At 45.4% G+C, this 23,221-nt stretch overlaps 1 protein-coding gene and 1 long non-coding RNA gene across 2 annotated transcripts in view; one reads left to right on the top strand and one right to left on the bottom strand.

The window, feature by feature from the left end:
* The window catches only part of LOC130284713 (uncharacterized), a 49,542-nt gene extending 34,352 nt beyond the window's left edge, over positions 1 to 15,190 (bottom strand). The window contains exon 1 of the long non-coding RNA XR_008847126.1: positions 15,110 to 15,190. This is a non-coding gene — a long non-coding RNA (uncharacterized LOC130284713). The remainder of the gene's footprint in view (positions 1 to 15,109) is intronic.
* A 30-nt stretch (positions 15,191 to 15,220) lies between these two features.
* Positions 15,221 to 23,221, top strand: part of ZCCHC8 (zinc finger CCHC-type containing 8) — a 67,259-nt gene continuing 59,258 nt past the window's right edge. Inside the window, exons 1-4 of the mRNA XM_056535325.1 lie at positions 15,221 to 15,469; positions 15,682 to 15,722; positions 17,342 to 17,413; positions 22,435 to 22,540. Coding sequence (XP_056391300.1) covers positions 15,293 to 15,469; positions 15,682 to 15,722; positions 17,342 to 17,413; positions 22,435 to 22,540 — 396 coding nt within the window. The 5' untranslated portion in view covers positions 15,221 to 15,292. The remainder of the gene's footprint in view (positions 15,470 to 15,681; positions 15,723 to 17,341; positions 17,414 to 22,434; positions 22,541 to 23,221) is intronic.

Below are 23,221 nucleotides of genomic sequence, written 5' to 3'. Positions count from 1 at the left end.
AAATGAATTGCTATCTATGAGACGGCGCATTCTGAGTGGTCAGGGGCGGACTGACCAGCCAGTCTGTTCAGACTTTGTCCGAGGGCCCGGCCGGGAAAAGGGCCCGCAGCCGCAACTACTGGGGATCCAGGACACTCGTCCTGGATCCCCAGGCTAGCACTGCTTTCAGCTGTGTGCACAGCTGACTCGAACACAGCTGAAAAGCTTTTTTTCTGTGTGAACCGCATCTGCAGCCTACACAGAGATGAGACGTGACCTCCATCCCCATGCAGCACAGGCACCGATGACGTTACTTATCGGTACCTGCACTGTGGAGGCTGAAGAACGCAGCCGGCAGTGAAGCTAAGGAGATTGCTGTGTGGGACAGGTGAGTATGTGTTTTTGTTTTTAACTTTTTTTTTTCAAATTGGCAGGGAGGGGACCCCACATACCTGGCTGCCCCCATATACATGGCCCACATACATGGCTGCCCCCACATACCTGATCCACATACATGGCTGCCCCCACATACCTGGCTGCCCCGTCATACCTGGGTGGCTTACCTGGCCCACATACCTAACTGGCTAACCTGGCCCACATACCTGCCTGCCTAACTTCCTACGCACCTTCATATGTGGCCATCATACCTGTCTGCCTTACTACCTACCTGCCCAACTACCTACCTGCCCAACTACCAACCTACATAACTACCTAACCACCTACATATCTGGCTACCTAACTATATACATTTCTACCTACCTACATACCTGGCTGTCTAACTACCTACCTACATACCTGGCTACGTAACTAGCTGCCTTATTACCATCTTACATACCTGGCTACAGAACTACCTACTTACATACCTGGCTATTTAGCTACCTGAATACCTACATACCTAAGTACCTAATTACATACCAACAAACCTGGCTACTAGACATGTGCAATTCGGTTCGGCACGAATGTCTAAATTAACGAATTTTACCGTTTTCGTGCATTCGGACCGAACCGAATGCACGAAAACATATTTTGAACATTCCCGAATAGCCACGATAATACGAATAGCAAAGTAACGAATACATTCGTTATTTCCCAACCATAATGCTGTAAATAGCGAATGCATTTGTTATCTGTAAACGAACGTGAAGAATTCATTCTGATAACAAATATAATAAAAAGGATATAGATAGTTTGATTTTTCGGATACATTCGGTATTCGGGTACATTCGGTAAATCTTTTTATTCTTTTTTTGGACTTTAGTGATCCTAAAAGATTATGGAGATACCTTTTTTATAAAAATTTCGTAGGGTATCATAAAAAAATCATAATAAAAAAGATACAGTGGTGATGGAAAAAATTGTATCTAATGAAATGTATCATTTTTATTATGAAATGTTTATTCATTTTTAAACAGGGATCAATTTATGTGAGCGGGTAAAGCACTAAAAATGTAGCCGACAATAATGAAAATGTAGTGTGTGCGTGTTTTTCACTTTTTTAAAAACATTTTTTAGGTAGTACTACTACTCCCAGCATGGAACACACTCTTCCATGATGGGAGTAGTAGTTACCTGTACTAATTGACAGATTGCAGGGGTCCCTTGTGATCATCTTGTATAATGTATAGATGCGCCGGCTGCTCTTCTATGGTCCCCTGCACTCACGTATATGTACACATATTCATATTTCCCGCAGAGCTGTGATTGGCCAGATGGTTCCAGCCAATCACAGCTCTCTGTGAGAAATAGGAATATGTGTATATATACGGCCGTGCAGGGGACCATAGGAGAGCGGCCGCCGCATTCATACATTATACTGGAGGATCGCAGCGGGTGTCAGGAGTGATACCTGCAGTGATCTTCCCTTTACTACAAGTACTAATACTCCCAACATGGAGTACACTCTGCTCCATGCTGGGAACTGTAGTACCTGTATTAATAGACAGATCGCAGCGGTTACACTCGCTGCGATATGTCTATTAATGCAGGTACTACAGCTCCCAGCATGGAGCAGAGTGTGCTCCATGTTGGGAGTATTAGTACCTGCAGTAAGGGACAGATCCCAGCGGATGTCACTCCTCCTGACACCCGCTGCGATCCTCCTGATGTGAATGTCGGGATCAGCTGTTCTCAGGGCTACAGAGCCAGGAGAACAGCTGACGCTGAGCCGTAGGTATACATCGTATATCTACTGCCCAGCAAGAACTTACAGTGAGCTTGCAATGTGTATACAGTATACACATTGCTGGCTCACTTAACCCCTTGCTGAGCTGTGCGCTATGCGCAAGCCCAGCAAGGGAAGAGTTAACTTACACTGCTGGACAGTGTAGGTTAACCCTTTGGGCGGTACACACTATATACAGCTATCTATAGATAGCTGTATACAGTGTATACAGAAGACGAAGTCCAGCTTACTTCCCTCGAGTCCCGGGCGGGGTTCGTGTAGCTCCGCCCCCTAGTGATGACGTCATTAGGGGCGGAGCTACAGAAGGGAACAAGGCTAATTAATCTGAAGCTCTGTTCACATTGTACGTTTTGTATAATGTGAACAGACCCTTCTGGCAGTGTCCACCCAGACAGGGAGACTCCAGCTGTTGCTAAACTACAACTCCCAGCATGCCCAGACAGCCAAAGGCTGTCTGGGCATGCTGGGAGTTATAGTTTTGCACCAATTGGTGGCTCCCTGTTTGGGTAGACATTGCATCATGGGTGCTCTCCCCAGCGGACAGCGCCAAAAATGTCATAACCAATTTTTTGTGTTTTTTTCTTCTCGTTTCAGATCCGTGTATGCAGAGGATTACTGCGGATTCGATGGATTACGGCGGATTATTTATTTTTTCCTTTAATAAAATGGTTAACGAGGGCTGTGGGGGAGTGTTTTTTTAAATAAAATAATTTTTCCAATGTGTTGTGTTTTTTTTTTTAATTGAATTTTCAAGGTTAGTAGTGGACGCTGTCTTATTGACGGAATCCATTACTAGGCCAGGGCTTAGTGCTAGCCCCAAAAACAGCTAGCGCTAACCCCCAATTATTACCCCGGTACCCACCGCCACAGGGGTGCCGGGAAGAGCCGGTACCAACAGGCCCGGAGCGTCAAAATGGCGCTCCTGGGCCTAGGCGGTAACAGGCTGGCGTTATTTAGGCTGGGGAGGGCCAGTAACAATGGTCCTCGCCCACCCTGGTAACGTCAGGCTGTTGCTGTTTGGTTGGTATCTGACTGAGAATGAAAATACGGGGAACCCTATGCGTTTTTTTTATTTATTTTTTTATTTAAATAAAAAAAAAAAACGCATAGGGTTCCCCGTATTTTCATTCTCAGCACAATACCAACCAAACAGCAACAGCCTGACGTTACCAGGGTGGGTGAGGACCATTGTTACTGGCCCTCCCCAGCCTAAATAACGCCAGCCTGTTACCGCCTAGGTCCAGGAGCGCCATTTTTGACGCTCCGGGCCTGTTGGTACCGGCTCTTCCCGGCACCCCTGTGGCGGTGGGTACCGGGGTAATAATTGGGGGTTAGCGCTAGCTGTTTTTGGGGCTAGCACTAAGCCCTGGCCTAGTAATGGATTCCGTCAATAAGACAGCTTCCGCTACTAACCCTGAAAATTCAATAAAAATAAAAAAAAAACACAACACATTGGAAAAATTATTTTATTTAAAAAAACACTCCCCCACAGCCCTCGTTAACCATTTTATTAAAGGAAAAAATAAATAATCCGCCGTAATCCATCGAATCCGCAGTAATCCTCTGCATACACGGATCTGAAACGAGAAGAAAAAAAACACAAAAAATTGGTTATGACATTTTTGGCGCTGTCCGCTGGGGAGAGCACCCATGATGCAATGTCTACCCAAACAGGGAGCCACCAATTGGTGCAAAACTACAACTCCCAGCATGCCCAGACAGCCTTTGGCTGTTTGGGCATGCTGGGAGTTGTAGTTTAGCAACAGCTGGAATCTCCCTGTCTGGGTAGACACTGCCAGAAGGGTCTGTTCACATTATACAAAACGTACAATGTGAACAGAGCTTCAGATAAACTAGCCTTGTTCCCTTCTGTAGCTCCGCCCCCTAATGACGTCATCACTAGGGGGCGGAGCTACACGAACCCGGCCCGGGACTCGAGGGAAGTAAGCTGGACTTCGTCTTCTGTATACACTGTATACAGCTATCTATAGATAGCTGTATATAGTGTATACCGCCCAAAGGGTTAACCTACACTGTCCAGCAGTGTAAGTTAACTCTTCCCTTGCTGGGCTTGCGCATAGCGCACAGCTCAGCAAGGGGTTAAGTGAGCCAGCAATGTGTATACTGTATACACATTGCAGGCTCACTGTAAGTTCTTGCTGGGCAGTAGATATACCATATATACCTACGGCTCAGCGTCAGCTGTTCTCCTGGCTCTGTAGCCCTGAGAACAGCTGATCCCGACATTCACATCAGGAGGATCGCAGCGGGTGTCAGGAGGAGTGAGATCCGCTGGGATCTGTCCCTTACTGCAGGTACTAATACTCCCAACATGGAGCACACTCTGCTCCATGCTGGGAGCTGTAGTACCTGCATTAATAGACATATCGCAGCGAGTGTAACTTCTGACACCCACTGCGATCTGTCTATTAATGCAGGTACTACAGTTCCCAGCATGGAGCAGAGTGTACTCCATGTTGGGAGTGGTAGTACTTGTAGTAAAGGGAAGATCACTGCAGGTATCACTCCTGACACCCGCTGCGATCCTCCAGTATAATGTATGAATGCGGCGGCCGCTCTCCTATGGTCCCCTGCACGGCCGTATATATACACATATTTCTATTTCTCACAGAGAGCTGTGATTGGCTGGAACCATCTGGCCAATCACAGCTCTGCGGGAAATATGAATATGTGTACATATACGTGAGTGCAGGGGACCATAGAAGAGCAGCCGCCGCATCTATACATTATACAAGATGATCGCAAGGGACCCCTGCAATCTGTCAATTAGTACAGGTAACTACTACTCCCATCATGGAAGAGTGTGTTCCATGCTGGGAGTAGTAGTACTACCTAAAAAATGTTTTTAAAAAAAGTGAAAAACACGCACACACTACATTTTCATTATTGTCGGCTACATTTTTAGTGCTATACCCGCTCACATAAATTGATCCCTGTTTAAAAATGAATAAACATTTCATAATAAAAAAGATACATTTCGTTAGATACAATTTTTTTCATCACCACTGTATCTTTTTTATTATGATTTTTTTATGATACCCTGCGAAATTTTAATAAAAAAGGTATCTCCATAATTTATCAGGATCGCTAAAGTCCAAAAAAAGACTAAAGATTTACCGAATGTACCCGAATACCGAATGTATCCGAAAAAAAACAACACGAATACCCGAATACCGAATGTATCTGAAAAATCTAAACCGAAAATATTGCCGAACCGAAATTTTTTTCCAAAACGAAAAAACGAAACGAAATTAAACGAAAATTTTTCTAGTGCACAAGTCTACTGGCTACTTAACTACCTAGCTAGCTACCTACCTAGGTGGCTAGTTATCTACCTACATATGTACTACATAGTTATCTACCTGCCCTTTTCTCTGCAGGATACCAAGGAGGGCATTATAACAGTTTGGGGCCTATAGATGAGGAGATTGTGCAGAAGAAGGGACGGTATTAGAAAATGCAGGGTCTAACTCAGATGAGTTTTGTCTGGAAGTGGTCATCATGGCAGTCTGATCAGGATGAAGAAGAAGAAAAGAAAACAGAAACTGAACAGACGCTGAACAGAAAAGATGTCTGTGAGTCCCTAGATGTAACTGTAATCACTTATATGATGTATATATATTATGTACAGATGGTATCTACCTCTATATGGCCCTGTATATAATCAGTTATATGGTATACAGGTCCTGTGCACAGCTGGTCTCTACCTCTATATGGTCTTGTTTATAAACACTTATATGATATACAGATCCTGTGTACAGCTGGTATCTACCTCTATATGGTCACTGTATGGGGGAATACTGATCTGTGTATATTGGTTTTAATCCGTACAGTATGGTGGTATTAGTTGGTGGTATATATTTCCTCCTTGTATACTGGTATTATTGGTCATGGAAACTTATCTTACCTACGTTAACATGTTTTATATATATATAATTTTATTTTGTGTGTAGTGGTGGGGCATGAGGAAGGATTTGGGTGGGATAGGGTCGTGATAGAGGTGTAGCCAGGGGTGAATTCTCACAGGGGGCCCTTGCTTTATTTGGTCCGGAGGCCCTGAGTGTTGTCAGTCCGCCCCTGCAAGTGGTCCTAATATCCATCATGTCTACACAAACACAAACAAAAGAATCACAGCAGCACACTGCTAGCGCTAACATATGTGTAATATAACACTTTTTTCATTGCAATACTGCTATAGAGAAAAAACAAGGTTCTTAGCTTACCATCCCACTACAATAAGGTGACCTAATTTGTGATGGACCGTACTAGGGATGTCACGATACCGATACTGGTATCGGTGCCGATACTAGCCATTTGCATCGTATCGGGGACTCGTTTAATGTCCCCGATACCATGTCCGATACCTGGTGCCGCTCCGCTGCCCCGTTCTTCCATCCTCCCGTCCGCATCATAGTGTTCCATGGAGGAGCATGTGACACATCTGTCACTCCGCCTCCTCCCCTGCGCCCAGCGTAACGCTACGGAGGAAGCAGAGTGATGTATATGTCACATGCTCCTCCATAGGATACCATCGGAAGGACGGGAGAACAGTGACATAGGACACCACCGGGAGGACGAGAGAACAGTGACATAGGACGCCATCGGGAGGACGGAACAGTGGAGCGGCAGCACCCGACAGAGGACAGCCACAGGTGAGCTGTCTGTAAGGAGGGGGCTGCTACTAATGTCTCCAGGGTGGGCCTGCTGTTGCTGTCTAAATGGGGGCCCCGCTGTCTACAGGGGGAGGGAGGGGGGCCTGCTGTCTACAGGGGGGGGAGTGGGGGGCTGCTGTCTAAACGGGGGGCCCCGCTGTCTAAAGGGGGGGGTGGGAGGGAGTAGGGCTGCTGTCTAAACGGGGGGCCCTGCTGCTACTGTCTAAAGGGGGGGCTCTGCTGCACCTGCTGTCTAAAGGGGGGGCCCTGCTGCACCTGCTGTCTACAGGGGGGGCCCTGCTGCCGCTGCTGTCTATAGGGGGGCCCTGCTGCCTAAAGGGGGCCCCCGCTGCCGCTGCTGTCTAAAGGAGGGGCCCTGCTACCTAAAGGGGGGGCCCTGCTGCCTAATGGAGGGGGGGGGCCTGCTGCCGCTGCTGTCTAATGGGGGAGCCTGCTGCTGTTTAAATGGGGGTCTACAGGGAGGCTGCTATTAATGTCTACATGGGGGGCTGTTGTTTACAAGGGGGGCTGCTGTCTACAAGGGGGGCTGCTGTCTACAGGGGGGGCTGCTGCTAATGTCTGCAAGGGGATACTACCTACTATTAACGGCAGTCTTACAGCAGTCACCTTCACTAACTTGAATTAATAGGTAGATAGTGCAGGTGACCCGGTTTCTACTGCTGCTGATGTTTCGCTGCCAATGCAAATTCCCTGTTCTGTCCAATGGAGAAGAGAGAAATCTTGGCTCATATTACAGCAGCTGCCTCCATTGTACACAACAAGGACCCACATATCATACGGTAAACAGCGCCAGAAACCAGGTCACCATGCTGTCAGATTCCCTTTAAAATATAAGTACTCATACTTGGTATCGGCATGTACTAGAATTAACCCCTTAACGACGCAGGATGTATATTTACGTCCTGCGCCGGCTCCCACGATATGAAGCGGGATCGCGCCGCGATCCCGCATCATATCGCGTAGGTCCCGGTGCTCATCAACGGCGGGGACCCGCGGCTAATACCACACATCACCGACCGCGGCGATGTGCGGTATTAACCCTTTAGAAGCGGCGGTCAAAGCTGACCGCCGCTTCTAAAGCGAAAGTGACCCGGCTGCTCAGTCGGGCTGTTCGGGACCGCCGCGGTGAAATCGCGGCGTCCCGAACAGCTTGCAGGACACCGGGAGGGCCCTTACCTGCCTCCTCGGTGTCCGATCGGCGAATGACTGCTCCGTGCCTGAGATCCAGGCAGGAGCAGTCAAGCGCCGATAACATTGATCACAGGCGTGTTAATACACGCCTGTGATCTGTGTAAAAGATCAGTGTGCGCAGTGTTATAGGTCCCTATGGGACCTATCACACTGCAAAAAAAATGTTAAAAAAAAGTGTTAATAAAGGTCATTTAACCCCTTCCCTAATAAAAGTTTGAATCACCCCCCTTTTCCCATAAAAACAATAAAACAGTGTAAAAAAAAATAAAAATAAACGTATGTCATTAATTAAACCGTACGGTCAATGGCGTACGCGCAAAAAAATTCCAAAGTCAAAAAATGCGCATTTTGGGTCACTTTTTATACCATTAAAAAATGAATAAAAAGTGATCAAAAAGTCCGATCAAAACAAAAATCATACAGATAAAAACTTCAGATCACGGCGCAAAAAATTAGTCCTCATACCGCCCTGTACGTGGAAAAATAAAAAAGTTATAGGGGTCAGAAGATGACATTTTTAATGGTCAAACAGTGAAGCTTTATTGATGATCATTCAGAATCACATAGGAACTAGCAGAATAGCCAGAAAATTGGCAATAACATATGGGCCTACCAAGGCCAACGTAACAAGAACATAGGTCCACTGCAAACATATATGTAGAATCGATGGCGGTTGGCGGCGGCAACTCAGTCTCATATCATAGACAATAATAGAATACATGTAACTCTCTCAGTACATATTCATGCACTGACGGACACGAGAACAATATGCAGATGACAACCAAGGTTCCCAAAGGGTATTAAACCTCTCTACTGTATCATCTCTGATCGCTGACAATTTTTCATTAATCATAATAGAGTTCACCCTCTCAATGATCCTAAATAAATCGAGTGTAGGTTTCTTCCATTGTGATGCTAAATAAATGCGAGCTGCCATCATAATATATTGTGCAAGTCTGAACTGTCGGTGGGACATCCCCGGGGGGCGAAGACCCAGCAAACAAAAGGAAGGGGTTCTGGGAGCCCGGGTCCCCAGCAATGAAACCACGAGGTCCAGAATTCCAGCCCAGTAGCCCACTACCACTGGGCAGGACCACCACACATGGTACATGGTCCCAAGATGGCCACAGCCTCGGAAGCAAAGCGGGGATGTCAGGACAAAAGGCATGAAGGCGAGTTGGGACCATGTATGTACGATGTAATACCTTCAATGCAGTCTCCATTAGGGGAATCTGCCAACTGCCCTTACTCAAAGTCTCGCAACAATCATGCCATTGGGCAGGTGTTAACAGTATATGCAAGTCAGCTTCCCACGCCACCATGAACGGGAGCTTACTATCTGCTATAGGAGCATTGAGGTGGGCGTACAACAAGGAGAGCAGTCCAGTCGCCAATGGCCTATAGATGATAAAAGCTTCATAGAAAGTCGGCTTCGGGATCTGGGATACGGCAACCTGGGACCTTATGAAAGAAAAAATCTGATAGGCTCTAAACACCTCGGTGGGGGGCAAGTCTAGTCTGTTAGTCAGAGAGGTGAGAGTGTGGAAAGAACGGTTGTCTATAAAGTCATGTACCTTAGTCAGTTTCCTGTCAATCCACCATTGAAAGGTCTGTCGAGAGAGCCCAGGAGGAAAAAGATGGTTAGAAAATATAGGGGTCATAGGGGTATAGTGAGATTGGAGTTTGAATTTAAAGCGAACCTGACGCCAGAGTGCAAGCGAATACAGGACCATGCGAGCAGAGCTGGGGACTTTACAAGCTACCGGACCAGTGCTCCACATTAGGGCTTCATAGGAAAGTGGTGACAGTAAGGCGTTCTCCAGTCGTGTCCACCTGGGTGCCCCGGGCCCGGCATTAACCAGCGCCAATTGGGCCAGTCTCGCAGAATAATAATATTTGAGGAAGTGAGGTACAGATAAACCTCCTACCTTTTTATGATAATGCATGACTGCCCGGGAAATACGGGACCGCTTACCTGCCCAAATATAAGTAAATGTATCGCTTTGTAATGCCTCTAGTTCCCTACACACGATGGGGATGGGCAGTGTGCGAAAAAGATATAAAAGTTTAGGCAAAATTACCATTTTTACAACATTCACTCTGCCCAGCCATGACACGTAGGGAAAGGCCCAGCGACTCAAATCTGATCTAATAGATTGGAATACCCGGGGATAGTTAGCTCTGTACAAGGAGCGCAGGGTCGGGGTTAGGGTTATGCCAAGATAAGGTAACCCCTCCGTGGAATCACGGAAACGAAAAGTGAGTGATATAGATTGTCTGACAGGAGGGGGAACCCCACAGTACATTATTTCTGACTTCACTACATTAACACGGAGGCCAGAGCAGACGGCAAAGCCATCAAGCACCTGGAGGAGGTTGGGAAGGGAGAAAAGAGGGTTAGTCAGTGTCAACAAGAGATCATCTGCAAACAAGTTCACCTTATATGCCGAGGTGCCCACTGTCATGCCTGTAATATCAGGGTGCTCCCTGATCAATTGGGCTAACGGCTCCATCATGAGTGCAAAAAGGGCTGGTGACATTGGGCATCCCTGCCGAGTCCCCCGTCTCACTGATATCGGGCGTGGGTCAGTAGTGGGCAATTTTAAATAGGCAGTCGGGGTAGAGTATAGTTTGGAAAGGACATGTATGAATGGGCCTGCAAATCCAAATCTAGTGAGTGTGGCAAACAGATAGTCCCAAGAGACGCAATCAAATGCCTTCTCTATATCCAAGGCCAGAACTACCAAAGGTGTCGAGGAAGTTTCAGCTAGGTGCACCTGGTCCAGGACTTTCCTAATGTTATCAGGTGCCTGTCTACCAGGTACGAAACCTACCTGGTCCTGATGGACTAGGCCGGGGAGGTAGGGGTTGAGTCGTGCCACCAAGATGGACGCCAAGAGCTTGGCATCCACATTGAGGAGCGATGTCGGTAATTTACTACACTCAAGGTGTCCCTGTTCGGTTTGGGGAGAACTGTCACCATTGCGTCAAGGAATTCCCTCGGAGGATCCGAACCAGAGCGGAGGCCATTAAAGAAGTGCAAGAGATGTGGGGCTAAACTAGTAGCAAACTTCTTATAGTAGGAGGCTGTAAAGCCGTCCGGTCCAGGAGATTTGCCCTGTTTGGCACGGGAGATAGCGCCCAGCACCTCCTCCAGAGTAAATGGAGCATTCAAAGCTTCCCTGGCGTCAGGGGAAAGGGTTGGAAGGGAAACAGAATCTAAGAAAGAGGAAAGAGAAGAGGGGTCCGGTCGGTCAGCGTCCGTCGCAGTATAAAGTCGTGTATAGTACGTGTGAAAGGCATCGTAAATTTTGTCCGGGTGCGAAGTCCGGAGACCAGGTCGCAACTGTAAGCTATGGACTCTATTAAAAGACATCGTTTTACGTAACATTGCTGCCAAGAGTCTGTCAGGCTTATTGGCAAATTTATAATAAGTGGCTTTAGTCCATCGTATTGCCTTCTCCACTTTAGTAGAGAGAAGGGCGTCTAGTTGCGACCTGGTCTCCCTCAAAGCCTGGAAAAGGTAGGGAGAGGGGTCCTGTTGGTGTGCATAAGTCAGTCTTTGTAATTTTGCCTCCAATGCTGTCTGCTGGTTAGTACGGTCCCTCTTGATGCCACTAGCCAAAGCAATGATCCGGCCCCTCATATAAGATTTGTGTGCCAGCCACGTCCAAGAGGGTGCCGAAGTGGGTCCAGCATTGGAGGCAAAATAAGTAGTCAGATCATCCCGCAGTTGACGCTGTACTCTAGGCATGGTAAGCAATGCCTCGTTCAGTCTCCACCGAAATGGGTAAGTGGAACGAGGCTGGAAATCGAAGGAGGCATGCACCATGTCATGATCAGACCAGGTTGACGGGATATGACGTGCATAAAGGAGATGAGGTAGAATGTTAGTGGTGGTCAACACCCAATCAATTCTAGAATAATTTTTGTGCATAGGAGAGTAATAAGTGTAACCCCTGGAAATCCCGTTATGCTCTCTCAATACATCAGCTAATGAGAGCGTAGCAAAAAGGTTCTGTATCCATTTCTGTTGGGAGCCTGATCTTCGAAGCCGGATCTTAAAGTCGGCTTGTCCAAATCAGCTCGTCAAAGACCAGGCTCCCAAGCTTCTTGCACAACATACCAAAAAATGTTAAAGGTCTATCCGTAGGGGAGTAAGAATTTACTATACATAAAGTTCTGCCATAGAGCGAACCCAACAGGATCAGATATCTCCCCCCTGTATCCTTATATTCTGACTCAATAGTATATGGGAAGGAATTGTGGAGCAAGATCATCACTCCCCTACATTTGGACTGAAAAGAGGAGTTATAGGAATGAGTGTAGGAGCGGTGGTAAAATGCGGGGGTAGAAGTCGTGGAAAAATGTGTCTCCTGGAGGCATATCACCTCAGGACGATGTTTAGTATAGTCCATGAACGCAGTTAAGTCCTCTGACGTTGTGTGATAGCAATTTAACCATGACTAACTATGAATAGAGTGCTAAGTAGTACGTTACCCCCGGCCCACACAGCAGTATACTCAAAAGCATCTAGACTGGTCGCCGCCGCCGCCACATCAGCCAATCTGCAGCAGAGTGAACCATCACTGTACCTAAAAACAAAAAATAAACATAAAAAAACAAAACAAAACATTAGGACTGCATTTGGGGCAGTCCGCAGAACAGGAAAGGCGGACAGGGTTAATAGAGCGCCCGCCGTACTTCCTGACCCTGTGTACAGGGATGAAGAGGCACAATAGTCCGTCCACGGTATCGCCATCGGTGCTATGAGTCCCAGGAACAACAGCCTTAATAAACAATACCAGTCCTCCAAAAATAGAGCTTCCCAGTCTAGGGTGCAAGTAAGGCGTCCGCTTGAGCAATGAAGGGATTCCGGCGTCTCACACAACAACGAGGTAGTCCCGCAGATGAAAAGTGGGTCACCCAGCCCAATAGAGAGATCTCAGTAAGGGGAACAGGTCAGCGGGGAGATGTCGGGGCTGCCCGCGTGTGCCGAGGTGAATTGTTGCCCCCCCCGACCGCGGTCCACACACGATCCACCCGTTTAGCTCGTTGAGGCTGGGGGGGGAGTTCCGACAGCACAATGCGCTCCAGGCTCAGTGCTTCTTTTACTTCGGATAAGGTGCGCACAGTATGCGTGCGATTATTGACCCGGAAAACCAGGGAGAAGGGGAATCCCCATCGGTAACGGACCCCCTCCCTCTGAAGTGCAAGTGTCACTGGGCAAAAGTCCCGGCGTTTAGCCAAAGTGGAAGGAGCTAAGTCAGAATATATGCGTACCGACTCTGGAACCCCCGGGAGAGATGGAGTGTTTCTAGCCGCCTGGAGTAGGGTGTCTCTCACCTCGGAATAATGTAGTTTCAGGATCACATCACGAGGTAAGTCCGGGTTCTTTGGGCGCGCTAAGGCCCTGTGGATCCGATCGAAGCGGAGCATCTCTGGTTCCAGTTGAGGAGCAAGGGCGTAGAACAGGGCAGAGATCGCCTTTGATATATCAGTCACCTCCTCTGGTAGCCCGCGGATCCTGAGGTTGGCCCTTCTAGAGCGGTTTTCAAGGTCCTCGAGTTTCAGCTCGAGGGCCTGCAGCTGTTCGGTGTGATCCTCGATCTCGCGGCGATCAGTCTGCGCAGCCTCCGCGAGGTCATCAATACGGGTCTCGGTGTTCGCCACCCTCTGGCCCAGATCTCTTAACTGCAAAGAGAGGTCAGTAACCGCCTTGGCAAGCTCCGTCTGGAAAAGCTTCTTAATGGTCTGGAACATGGCCGTAGGTGAGAGAGCAGCGGCATCATAGGACTCGTCCTCAGAATTCTCAGTAGGCGAGTCACTGCGGGAGGCCGCCATCTTAGAGCGCGAGGTCGCTCGAAAGATATCCGGGATAGACTGGGATAGCCTTTGGGAGTGCGCCTTCCGACCGTTGTGCTGGGATCGTGGCATATTCTCCCTGCAGAAGGAGCCGTTCCCGATGCAAAGGAGCCTAAAATAGGTGCTTAGAGAGGCTAGAACACCGCGGTCGGCACGGAGCTCACACTACTTCCGTCCTTCCTCGTGAGCCGCGCGCATGCGCCTCAAGATGACATTTTTAAACGTATAAATTTTCCTGCATGTAGTTATGATTTTTTCCAGAAGTGCGACAAAATCAAACCTATATAAGTAGGGTATCATTTTAACCGTAAGGACCTACAGAATAATGATAAGGTGTCATTTTTACCGAAATATGCACTGCGTACAAACGGAAGCCCCCAAATTTACAAAATGGCATTTTTTCTTCGATTTTGTCGCACAATGATTTTTTTTTCCGTTTCGCCATGCATTTTTGGGTAAAATGACTAATGTCACTGCAAAGTAGAATTGGCGACGCAAAAAATAAGCCATAATATGGATTTTTAGGTGGAAAATTGAAAGGGTTATGATTTTTAAAAGGTAAGGAGGAAAAAACGAAAGTGCAAAAACTGAAAAATGCTGAGTCCTTTAGGGGTTAAAGTATCGGTACTCGTACTCGGTCTTAAAAAAATGGTATCGGGACATCCCTAGACCGTACACTATAGATATGCAATTTACATGCCCAGAAATTGTAGTGCTAGCCCAAGAGAATCATATCTATAGTGTAGGGTCTGCCCCAAATGTGGTGGGATGGTACACACAATTTGGCCAAATTGTAAGCTAAGAACCTCTAGTTTCGTCTATAACAGTATTGCAATGAAAAAAAGTATAATATTACACAATTTCTTAGCGCTAGCAGTGTGCTGCTGTAATTCTTTTACAAGTTTGTACTTGTCATTCAGCCGCAGCAACTTGCACTTGTGTACTTGTTCTATATAATAGATGTGTAGAATGTGCTGACCAATTTTTGCTTTTTGGGGGAGATGTATCAAAACCTGCAGAGGAAGAGTGGTGCAGTTGCCCATAGCAACCAGATTGCTTCTTTCATTATTAAAGAGGCCTGTGTAAAATGAAAAAGCAATCTGGTTGCAAATAACGCCATGTGAACATGGCCTAAATCGTCTACTGACGAATTTACAACTTCAAATCTGCTGCAGATCCCGTGTATGTGTTAATATACCCAGAGGCCGGTAATAACAGCATTGGCCCGCCAACTCTACCGCACAGCAAATTGTGTACGACTACAGCCTCGTTCAAGAAGTAGAGATGTGCTGCGCATGCGCGCGTGCGTCACGTATATGACGTTGGCGGGACCTGCTATCCTTTAACTCTATGGTACGTTTCCACGGCTGGAGGTCTGAAGATGGCGGAGGTGGAGTTTGGGGATAGCGAGCTCTTTGAGCAGTTAGATGGCGACGCAATTCCCCAGGCGGTTCATGTACGGTTTGACCAGACTGAGGACAGCGAGGCGGAGGCCAGCAGCTTTCAGGAACAGCTCGCAAGATGCGAAGAAACCGTAGCTCAGCTGCGGGCGGAGAATATCCTTTACTCTATGGGAGTCCACGGGAGGAAGTGTCCGTGCAATAAAGACCCCCCCCGTCCCCGTCCCTTGTAATGGCAGGACTCTATGTGTTGTCATGTATGGCCGAGCTATATACCCATTACAGGGGGCTGGGAGCTTGTATGTGTAATGTAGATGGGAATGTTTTGTAATGTTACTTTTAGTTTCGTTCCTTAACCGGCTGTGAACATCAGGAGCTCAGAAGAAAGCTGTCTATACTCTCTCGGCCAAGGTAGGTCATGGGGTATAGGGGTCCTGGTCTGTCATGTCTCCAGCATGTCCTGACCACCAAAGGCACGTGGATTTATCACCATAACTAATGCTTTTGTAGGTGAAGGAACATGGGTACCTAAAAGATCCAATGAATTATGCTTATTATTTAGGAACAAAGAAATGATCATTGAGATCAGTGGTTCTCAGCTACCGTGCCTCCAGCAGTTTAAAAACTACAACTGCCAGCATGCCCGGACAGCCGAAGGCTGTCCGGGCATGCTGGCAGTTGTAGTTTTGCAACTGCTGAAGGCTCACTGGTTAGAAAATACGGTCATAGGTCATTCAACATAGATGTTCCCCTACCTACAGCTCTTCAGTGGTTGTCCTATAGGACAGCATTAACTTGTGGGATACTCCTTTTTTAGGCTGGGTTGGCGTGAAAATGCTCACAATGTATGCTGCGAAACTTTACAAAGTGTGAACAACAACTTCCCCAACCGCCCTACCTACATAGGTAGGATAAGAGACTAGTGCAGGGATGTGGAAATCCTATCGCCCAACGCCGGGGACATGCAGTGCCGGGCAGGTGAATTTTTCAGGCCTCTAGCCCTGTTTCGGGCTAGCAGGGTCGGACCTGAAAACCCCCGAAAAGCTGCACTAAGGGTGTATAGAGCGGGCTCCTAACTTGAACCCGCTCCTTACCCGGTGGCCCCCAGCTAATAGCTGGCATGCGGCGATCAACGCGTTTGACTATTAACCCTTCTGATCGCTGTTGTCCAAGCTGTCAGTGGTGTCTAAGGGGACATGTAAATGCACGCTGGTGGGCTAGTGGGGGATCGGGCCTCGACCCGTCCCCTAAAGTGTCAGATCAATACCAAAATGGTACAGATACAGATTATGGCAAACTATACAAATTTGGTATTGCTGTAATCAGGCTGACATGACCTTGTTTGGGAGCATATGTTATGGAAAAATAAAAGGTTACATTACAAAGTACAATCGGTCCCGCAAAAAACAAGCCCTCTGTTGGGTCTGTAGATGAAAAAGAGTTATGGTTGTTATTGTGCGAGGAGGAAAAAAATTAGTGCAAAAACGAAAATTGGTCCAGACAAGTGGATTGTCATGAGGGACAAGTAGATTGCTCCTTTTTAGTCCTTTGGGCAAGTAGTTTAAAAAAAAAAATTCCACACCCCTGTAAGTGTCTGATCGCTGGTGGTCAGATTGATAGGACCCCTCCTGCCATCTCCAGAACGGGATTCTGGCTCTTGAAGAGAGCATGTGCTGTAGACATGTGTTTCTATAGTTTCTACGGGAGAAGGTGCCCAGAAATGGCACCCCCATTAAAATGAAAGGTGCACATGTCGTCGCCAACATGTGATTTCTTTAAGAGCCCGGGTTCCATACTGGCGATTGTTGGTCTCCTAGCGATCATACATACATTTTCTACCATGTGCAATAGGGGATTAGTTGTTTTTCATTGGACACCCCCTTTTGAAGCAAGCCTCTAATGAAAATTTGACAAATTGTTTTTTATTTTGTGCTGCACACTTTAATTTTAATTTTTTTTTAAATGTGTGAGATTCAATTAAATATTTTACTGTTTTGTTTCTATAATTCGTATCCCCATTATTCTTTCAGTGGCTTATCTGTGGAGGATAAATTTGATGGCCCGCTATTACAGATCTTATTCATGAACCATGTCATTTCCAAGTAAGTCTATAGTAATATCTTTTCTTGTTTCTCACTATAAAGGCCTGATTGTTGCTGTCTTATCCAAATAGTTGATGTTGAGATTTGTTTGGTACTTTATCAGTGAGTGGATAGAAAAGCTCCTATCAGTGATCCTAAAGTGAACCTGTCTGGTGATTTATGCTGCAAGATGAGACATGCTGATATAGGTATATGTGATTTGGAACCAGGGCTCTGAGTAAATCCTGACAGGACTCTGTATAATTGTGACTATAGTAGGGCTGCAACTAACGATTATTTTTATTGATTTGTTGTTATACCTGTCTCCAAGCCGTGGTCTGGTTCACCTGTTAGCTCCTCGTTCAGGCGCAGCTTCATGATGTCACAGCTGATGGGCCTCACTGCGAGTAGGCTTGGGGAAACCGCGGCGGTGATGTAATTAAGCTCCTCCCAGTGCTCGAACAGGTGAACTGGACCGCGGCTCAGAGACAAGTATGTAGGGCTTAACCCCTGAATTAACCTCTTAAGGACTGAGCCCTTTTTTGCAATTCTGACCACTGTCCCTTTATGCATTAATAACTCTGGGATGCTTTTACCGATTATTCTGATTCCAAGATTTTTTTTTTTCGTGACATATTCTACTTTAACACAGTGGTAAATTTTTGTTGTTACTTGCATCCTTTCTTGGTAAAAAGTCCCATTTTGCATTTTTCTAGCTTTGAAACTCTCTGCTTGTAAGGAAAATGGATGTTGCAAATATTGTATATGGGAATCAATATATAATTTATTTGGATCATAAAGTTGATATGCTTTTACTTTTGGAAGACACCAGAGGGCTTCAAAGTTCAGCAGCAATTTTCAAATTTTTCACCAAATTTTCTAAATCAGAATTTTTCAGGGACCAGTTCAGGTTTGAAGTGGTTTTGAAGGGCCTTCATATTAAAAATACCCCCATAAATGACCCCATTATAAAAACAGCACCCCCAAAGTATTCAAAATGACATTCAGAAAGTGTTAACCCGTTAGGTGTTTCACAGTGAATAGCAGCAAAGTGATGGAGAAAATTCAAAATCTTAATTGTTTATACTCGCATGCTCTTGTAGTCCCAGTTTTTGAAAATTTACAAGGTGTAAAAGGCGATAAAGCCCCTCCAAAATTTGTAATCCAATTTCTCTTGAGTAAGGAAATACCTCATATGTAGATGTCGAGTGCTCTGTGGGTGCACTAGAGGGCTCAGAATGACAGTGGGATTTTGGAGAGTGAGTTTTTCTGAAATGTTTTTTTGGGGGCATGTCACATTTAGGGAAGCACCTATGGTGCCAGAACAGCAAAAAAGCAAACATGGCATACCATTTTGGAAACTATACCCCTCAAGGAACATAACAAGGGGTCCAGTGATCCTTAACACCCCACAGGTGTTTGACGACTTTTTGTTAAAATCGGATGTGTAAATGAATTTATATTTTTTTCACTAAAATGCTGGTTTTCCCCCACTTTTTACAAGGGGTTATAGTAGAAAATATGCCCCTTCCCCCCCCCCCCCAAATTTGTAACCCCATCTCTTCTGAGTATGAAAATACCTCATTTGTGGACGTCAAGTGCACTGGGGGCACACTACAATGCTCAGAAGAGGAGAATTTGGCTATCGGCAAGCAGGTTTTGCTGAAATGGTTTTTGGGGGGCATGTCCCATTTAGTAAGTCCCTATGGTGCCAGAACAGCAAAAACTACACCCCTCAAGGAACGTAACAAGGGGTATGGTGAGCCTTAACACCCCACAGGTGCTTGACAAATTTCCGCTAAAGTTGGACGTGAAAATGAAGAAATTTTTTTTTTCACTAAAATGCTGGTGTTACCCCAAATTTTTCATTTTCATAAGGGGTAATTGGAGAAAAAGCCTCCCAAAATTTATAACCCCATTTCTTCTGAGTATGGGAATAGCCCATATGTGGATGTAAAGTGCTCTGCGGGCGAACTACAATGCTCAGGAGGAGGAGGAGGAGGAGGAGTGCCATTGAGCTTTTGGTGAGAGAATTTGGTTGGAATAGAAGTGGGAGGCCATGTGCGTTTACACAGCCCCCTGTGGTGCCAGAACAGTGGACACCCCCCCCCCCCCACATGTAGCCCAATTTTGTAAACTCCACCTTACAGAATTTAATATGGGGTGCAGTGAACATTTACACCCACTGGAGTTTGACAGATCTTTGGAACAGTGGGCTGTGCAAATGAAATAAAATTTTTCATTTTCACGGACCACTGTTCCAAAAATCTCAGACACCTGTGAGGTGTAAATGCTCACTGTACCCTTTATTACATTTCGTGAGAGGTGTAGTTTCCAAAATGGAGTCACATGTAGGGGGGCCACTGTTCTGGCACTATGGGGGCTTTGTAATTTCGGACACATTCTCCTAAAGCCCAATGGTGCTCCTTCTCTTCTGAGCATTGTAGTTCGCCTGCAGAGCACTTTACATCCATATATGGGGTATGTTCTTACTCAGAAGAAATGGGGCTACAAATTATGGGGGGCTTTTTTTTTTTCCTATTCTCCCTTGTGAAAAAATGTAGGGTAACAGTAAATTGTTTTCATTTTTATTGGGGGGGGGGGGGGGGGCAGTGTGTGTGTGTGTGTGTGTGTGTGTGTGTGTGTGTGTGTGATATATATATATAATCTCTAATAGTTTTTTTTTTTTTTAAGTGTTTGTTTTAGTGCAGTGTTTTTTGGGGTACATTCACACAGGCGGGGGTTTACAGTGAGTTTCCCACTTGGAGTTTGCGCTGCAGCGGAAAATTTGCCGCAGCTCAAACTTGAAGCCGGAAACTCACTGTAAACCTGCCCGTGTGAATGTACCCTGTACATTCACATGGGGGACAAACCTCCAGCTGTTGCAAAACTACAACTCCCAGCATGCACTGACAGACCGTGCAGGCTGGAGTTGTACTTTTGCAACAGCTGGAGGCACACTGGTTGGAAAACCTTTAGTTAGGTTCTGTTACCTAACTCCGTAATTTCCAACCAGTGTGCCTCCAGCTTTTGCAAAACTACAACTCCCAGCATGTACTGATCGTCCCAGCATGTACTGATGTAGTTATACAACAGCTGGAGGTAAGCAACTATAACTCCCAGCATGGCGAGACAACAGTTTGCTGTTTGGGCATGCTGGGAGTTAAAGTTTTGCAAGATCTAGAGGGCCACAGTTTAGAGACCACTGCACAATGATTTCCAAATTGTAGCCCTCAAGATGTTGCAAAACTGCAAATCCCAGCATGTCCAAACAGTAAACAGCTGTTTGGGGTCACCTGAGAGCTGTTTGATCTGGAATCGCCAGTGTGAATTCACTAGTGATTTGCGGTGATCGCCGACATGGGGGGGGGGGGGGTCTCGGACCCCCCCTGGGCATTGGCACGGGATGTCTGCGTATAGGTATGCTCTTGGTCCTTTAAGTACCAGGGAGCAAGGGCGTTCATTTTTTTTTTATATATTTTTTTCCTCCTTACCTTTAAAAAAAAAAAAAAAAAAACTTTCAATATTCCACCTAAAAATCCATATGATGGCTTATTTTTTTTGCATCACCAATTCTACCTTGTAATGGCATAAGTCATTGTACCCAAAAATCCACGGCGAAACCCAAAAAAAAATCATTGTGCGACAAAATTGGAAAAAAAAAGTCGTCTTGTAACTTTTGGGAGCTTCCGTTTCTACGCAGTACATTTTTTGGTAAAAATTACACCTTATCTTAATTCTGTAGATCCATACAATTAAAATGATACCCTAATTATATAGGTTTGATTTTGTCGTACTTCTGGAATACATCATAACTACATGCAGGAAAATTTATGTTTTAAAAATGTCCTCTTCTGAACTCTACAACTTATTTTTTATTAATTTTTATGGGGATGTATGAGGGCTCATTTTTTGCGCCATGATCTGAAGTTTATCAGGATCGTTTTTTATTTACTTATTTTTTTTTTTGTATGTATTTTTTGATCGCTTTTTCTTCAATTTTTATTTTTTTTGTATAAAGTGACCAAAAATACACCATTTTGGACTTTGGATTTTTTTACGTGTACTACATTGACCTTGCGTTTTAATTAACAATATAATTTTATAGTTCAGACACTTACACACGTACCAATACCACATATTATATTTATTTAGTTTTTGTTTTTTTTAAATGGGAAATGGGGGCGGGATTCAGATTTTTATTAGGGAAGGGGTTAAATATTATTTATTAACACTGTATTTTCACTTTTTTCTTTTTTTCAAAGTTATAGCCCCCATAGGGGACTACAACATTCCACACTGATATTTCTACACTGATCACTGCCATGCAATAGCATGGCATTGATCAGTGTTATTGCCGCTCGACTGCTCCTGCCTGGATATCGGGCAAGAAGCAGTCATTCTGCGATCGGACGTGCAGGAGGAAGGTAGGGATGCTCCGCGCGCCCTGCAAGCTGTTCGGGATACCGCAATTTCACCACGGCGGTCCCGAACAGCACCACTCAGCTGCCGGGAAGCTTTCACTTTCACTTCAAATGCGGCGATCAACTTTGATTGCTGCTTCTGAAGGGTTAATACCGGGCATCACCGCAATCTGTGATGTCCGGTATTAGCCATGGGTCCCGGCCATTGATGGCCACCGGGACGACCCGATATGAGGGGTATATATACGTCGTGCATCGTTAAGGAGTTCAACAAATTGATCGATTAGTTGCAGCCTTAGACTAAAGGATTAAGTGTCAATCACTGCTTTTGTGTTAAGCAGGACTTTCATTGGAGATTTATAAAAATCTGTGCAGAAGAAAAGTTGCCCATAGCAACCAATCTGATTATTTTTCATTTTTAAAAGGGCATCTCAAAGATGAAAGAAGCAATCTAGTTGCTATGAGCAACTTGTCAACTTCCGATGCACAGGTTTTAATAAATCTTCCCCCTCTTTTTGCTAGGAGTTCTTTCAGGATTGTTTAAGGCTTTATTTTTTATTTTTATTTTTTTGTTAGTTATACATCTATACAATAAAAGTAACAATCACTTGTATATAGGCAGTATCATCAAGAAATTGAAGATTTCGTTTCAAGCCTTGTCCATAGGCATGAAGAAGAAAAGAAAGCTAACCCTGAAAAGACAACATTTAATATAAAGCCTCAGGTAAGTGTAAATTGTGTATTTTTTTTTTATTTTTTTTTTTTTGGTGAAATTTTTTATAACTTTAGATTTATTTATTTATTTTTTAAATAAATATTTTATATATTTAAAGAGTTATTCTAGGTGTTTGGTACGATTAAGCTATGTGCCCCTGATGCCGTTATGTTTTTTGTAAACTTGCTTGTATTACCTGTTAGGGGTGGATTGTGTCCTCTTAATTTTTAAGCCCCCAGAGCTTCTGCATTCTTGTGCACTAGGGATTGTCATATCAAGCTTTTCCCAGGTTCCTTTGCAGCTTGAGACAACGCACCGCAAATTCGCCTGATCATGGGGGTTTGGCTGCTTCTTTTGTCCCCTGACAAGCCAGACCCCTCATGATGTGTGCTGCCCATCTTTGTCTCGACATGCCTGCGTTGAATGTATCCTCCGCTGTCATGGGAACTCAGCAAAGGCTGCAGATAGTGGGTATGTGTTCAATGAAGGCATGGCAGGACGTGGGCCGCACGTGTCGTTAACTGACTTGTGATGCATTGTGATGTCTCAAGCCGCACAGGAAGCCAGGAAAGGTTCAAAACAACATTAATTCTTAGTGCAGAAGAATTCAGAATCCAAAAAATACAAAAAAAAGCAGGATCTACCCCAGACAATTAATGCAATAAAATTCATAGTATATATATACCTTTT

Source organism: Hyla sarda, chromosome 1, assembly GCF_029499605.1.
Source record: "Hyla sarda isolate aHylSar1 chromosome 1, aHylSar1.hap1, whole genome shotgun sequence".
NCBI classification, from domain to species: domain Eukaryota; kingdom Metazoa; phylum Chordata; class Amphibia; order Anura; family Hylidae; genus Hyla; species Hyla sarda.
Note: the sequence above shows the minus strand (reverse complement) of the source record. Positions and strands in the feature narration are given on the sequence as shown.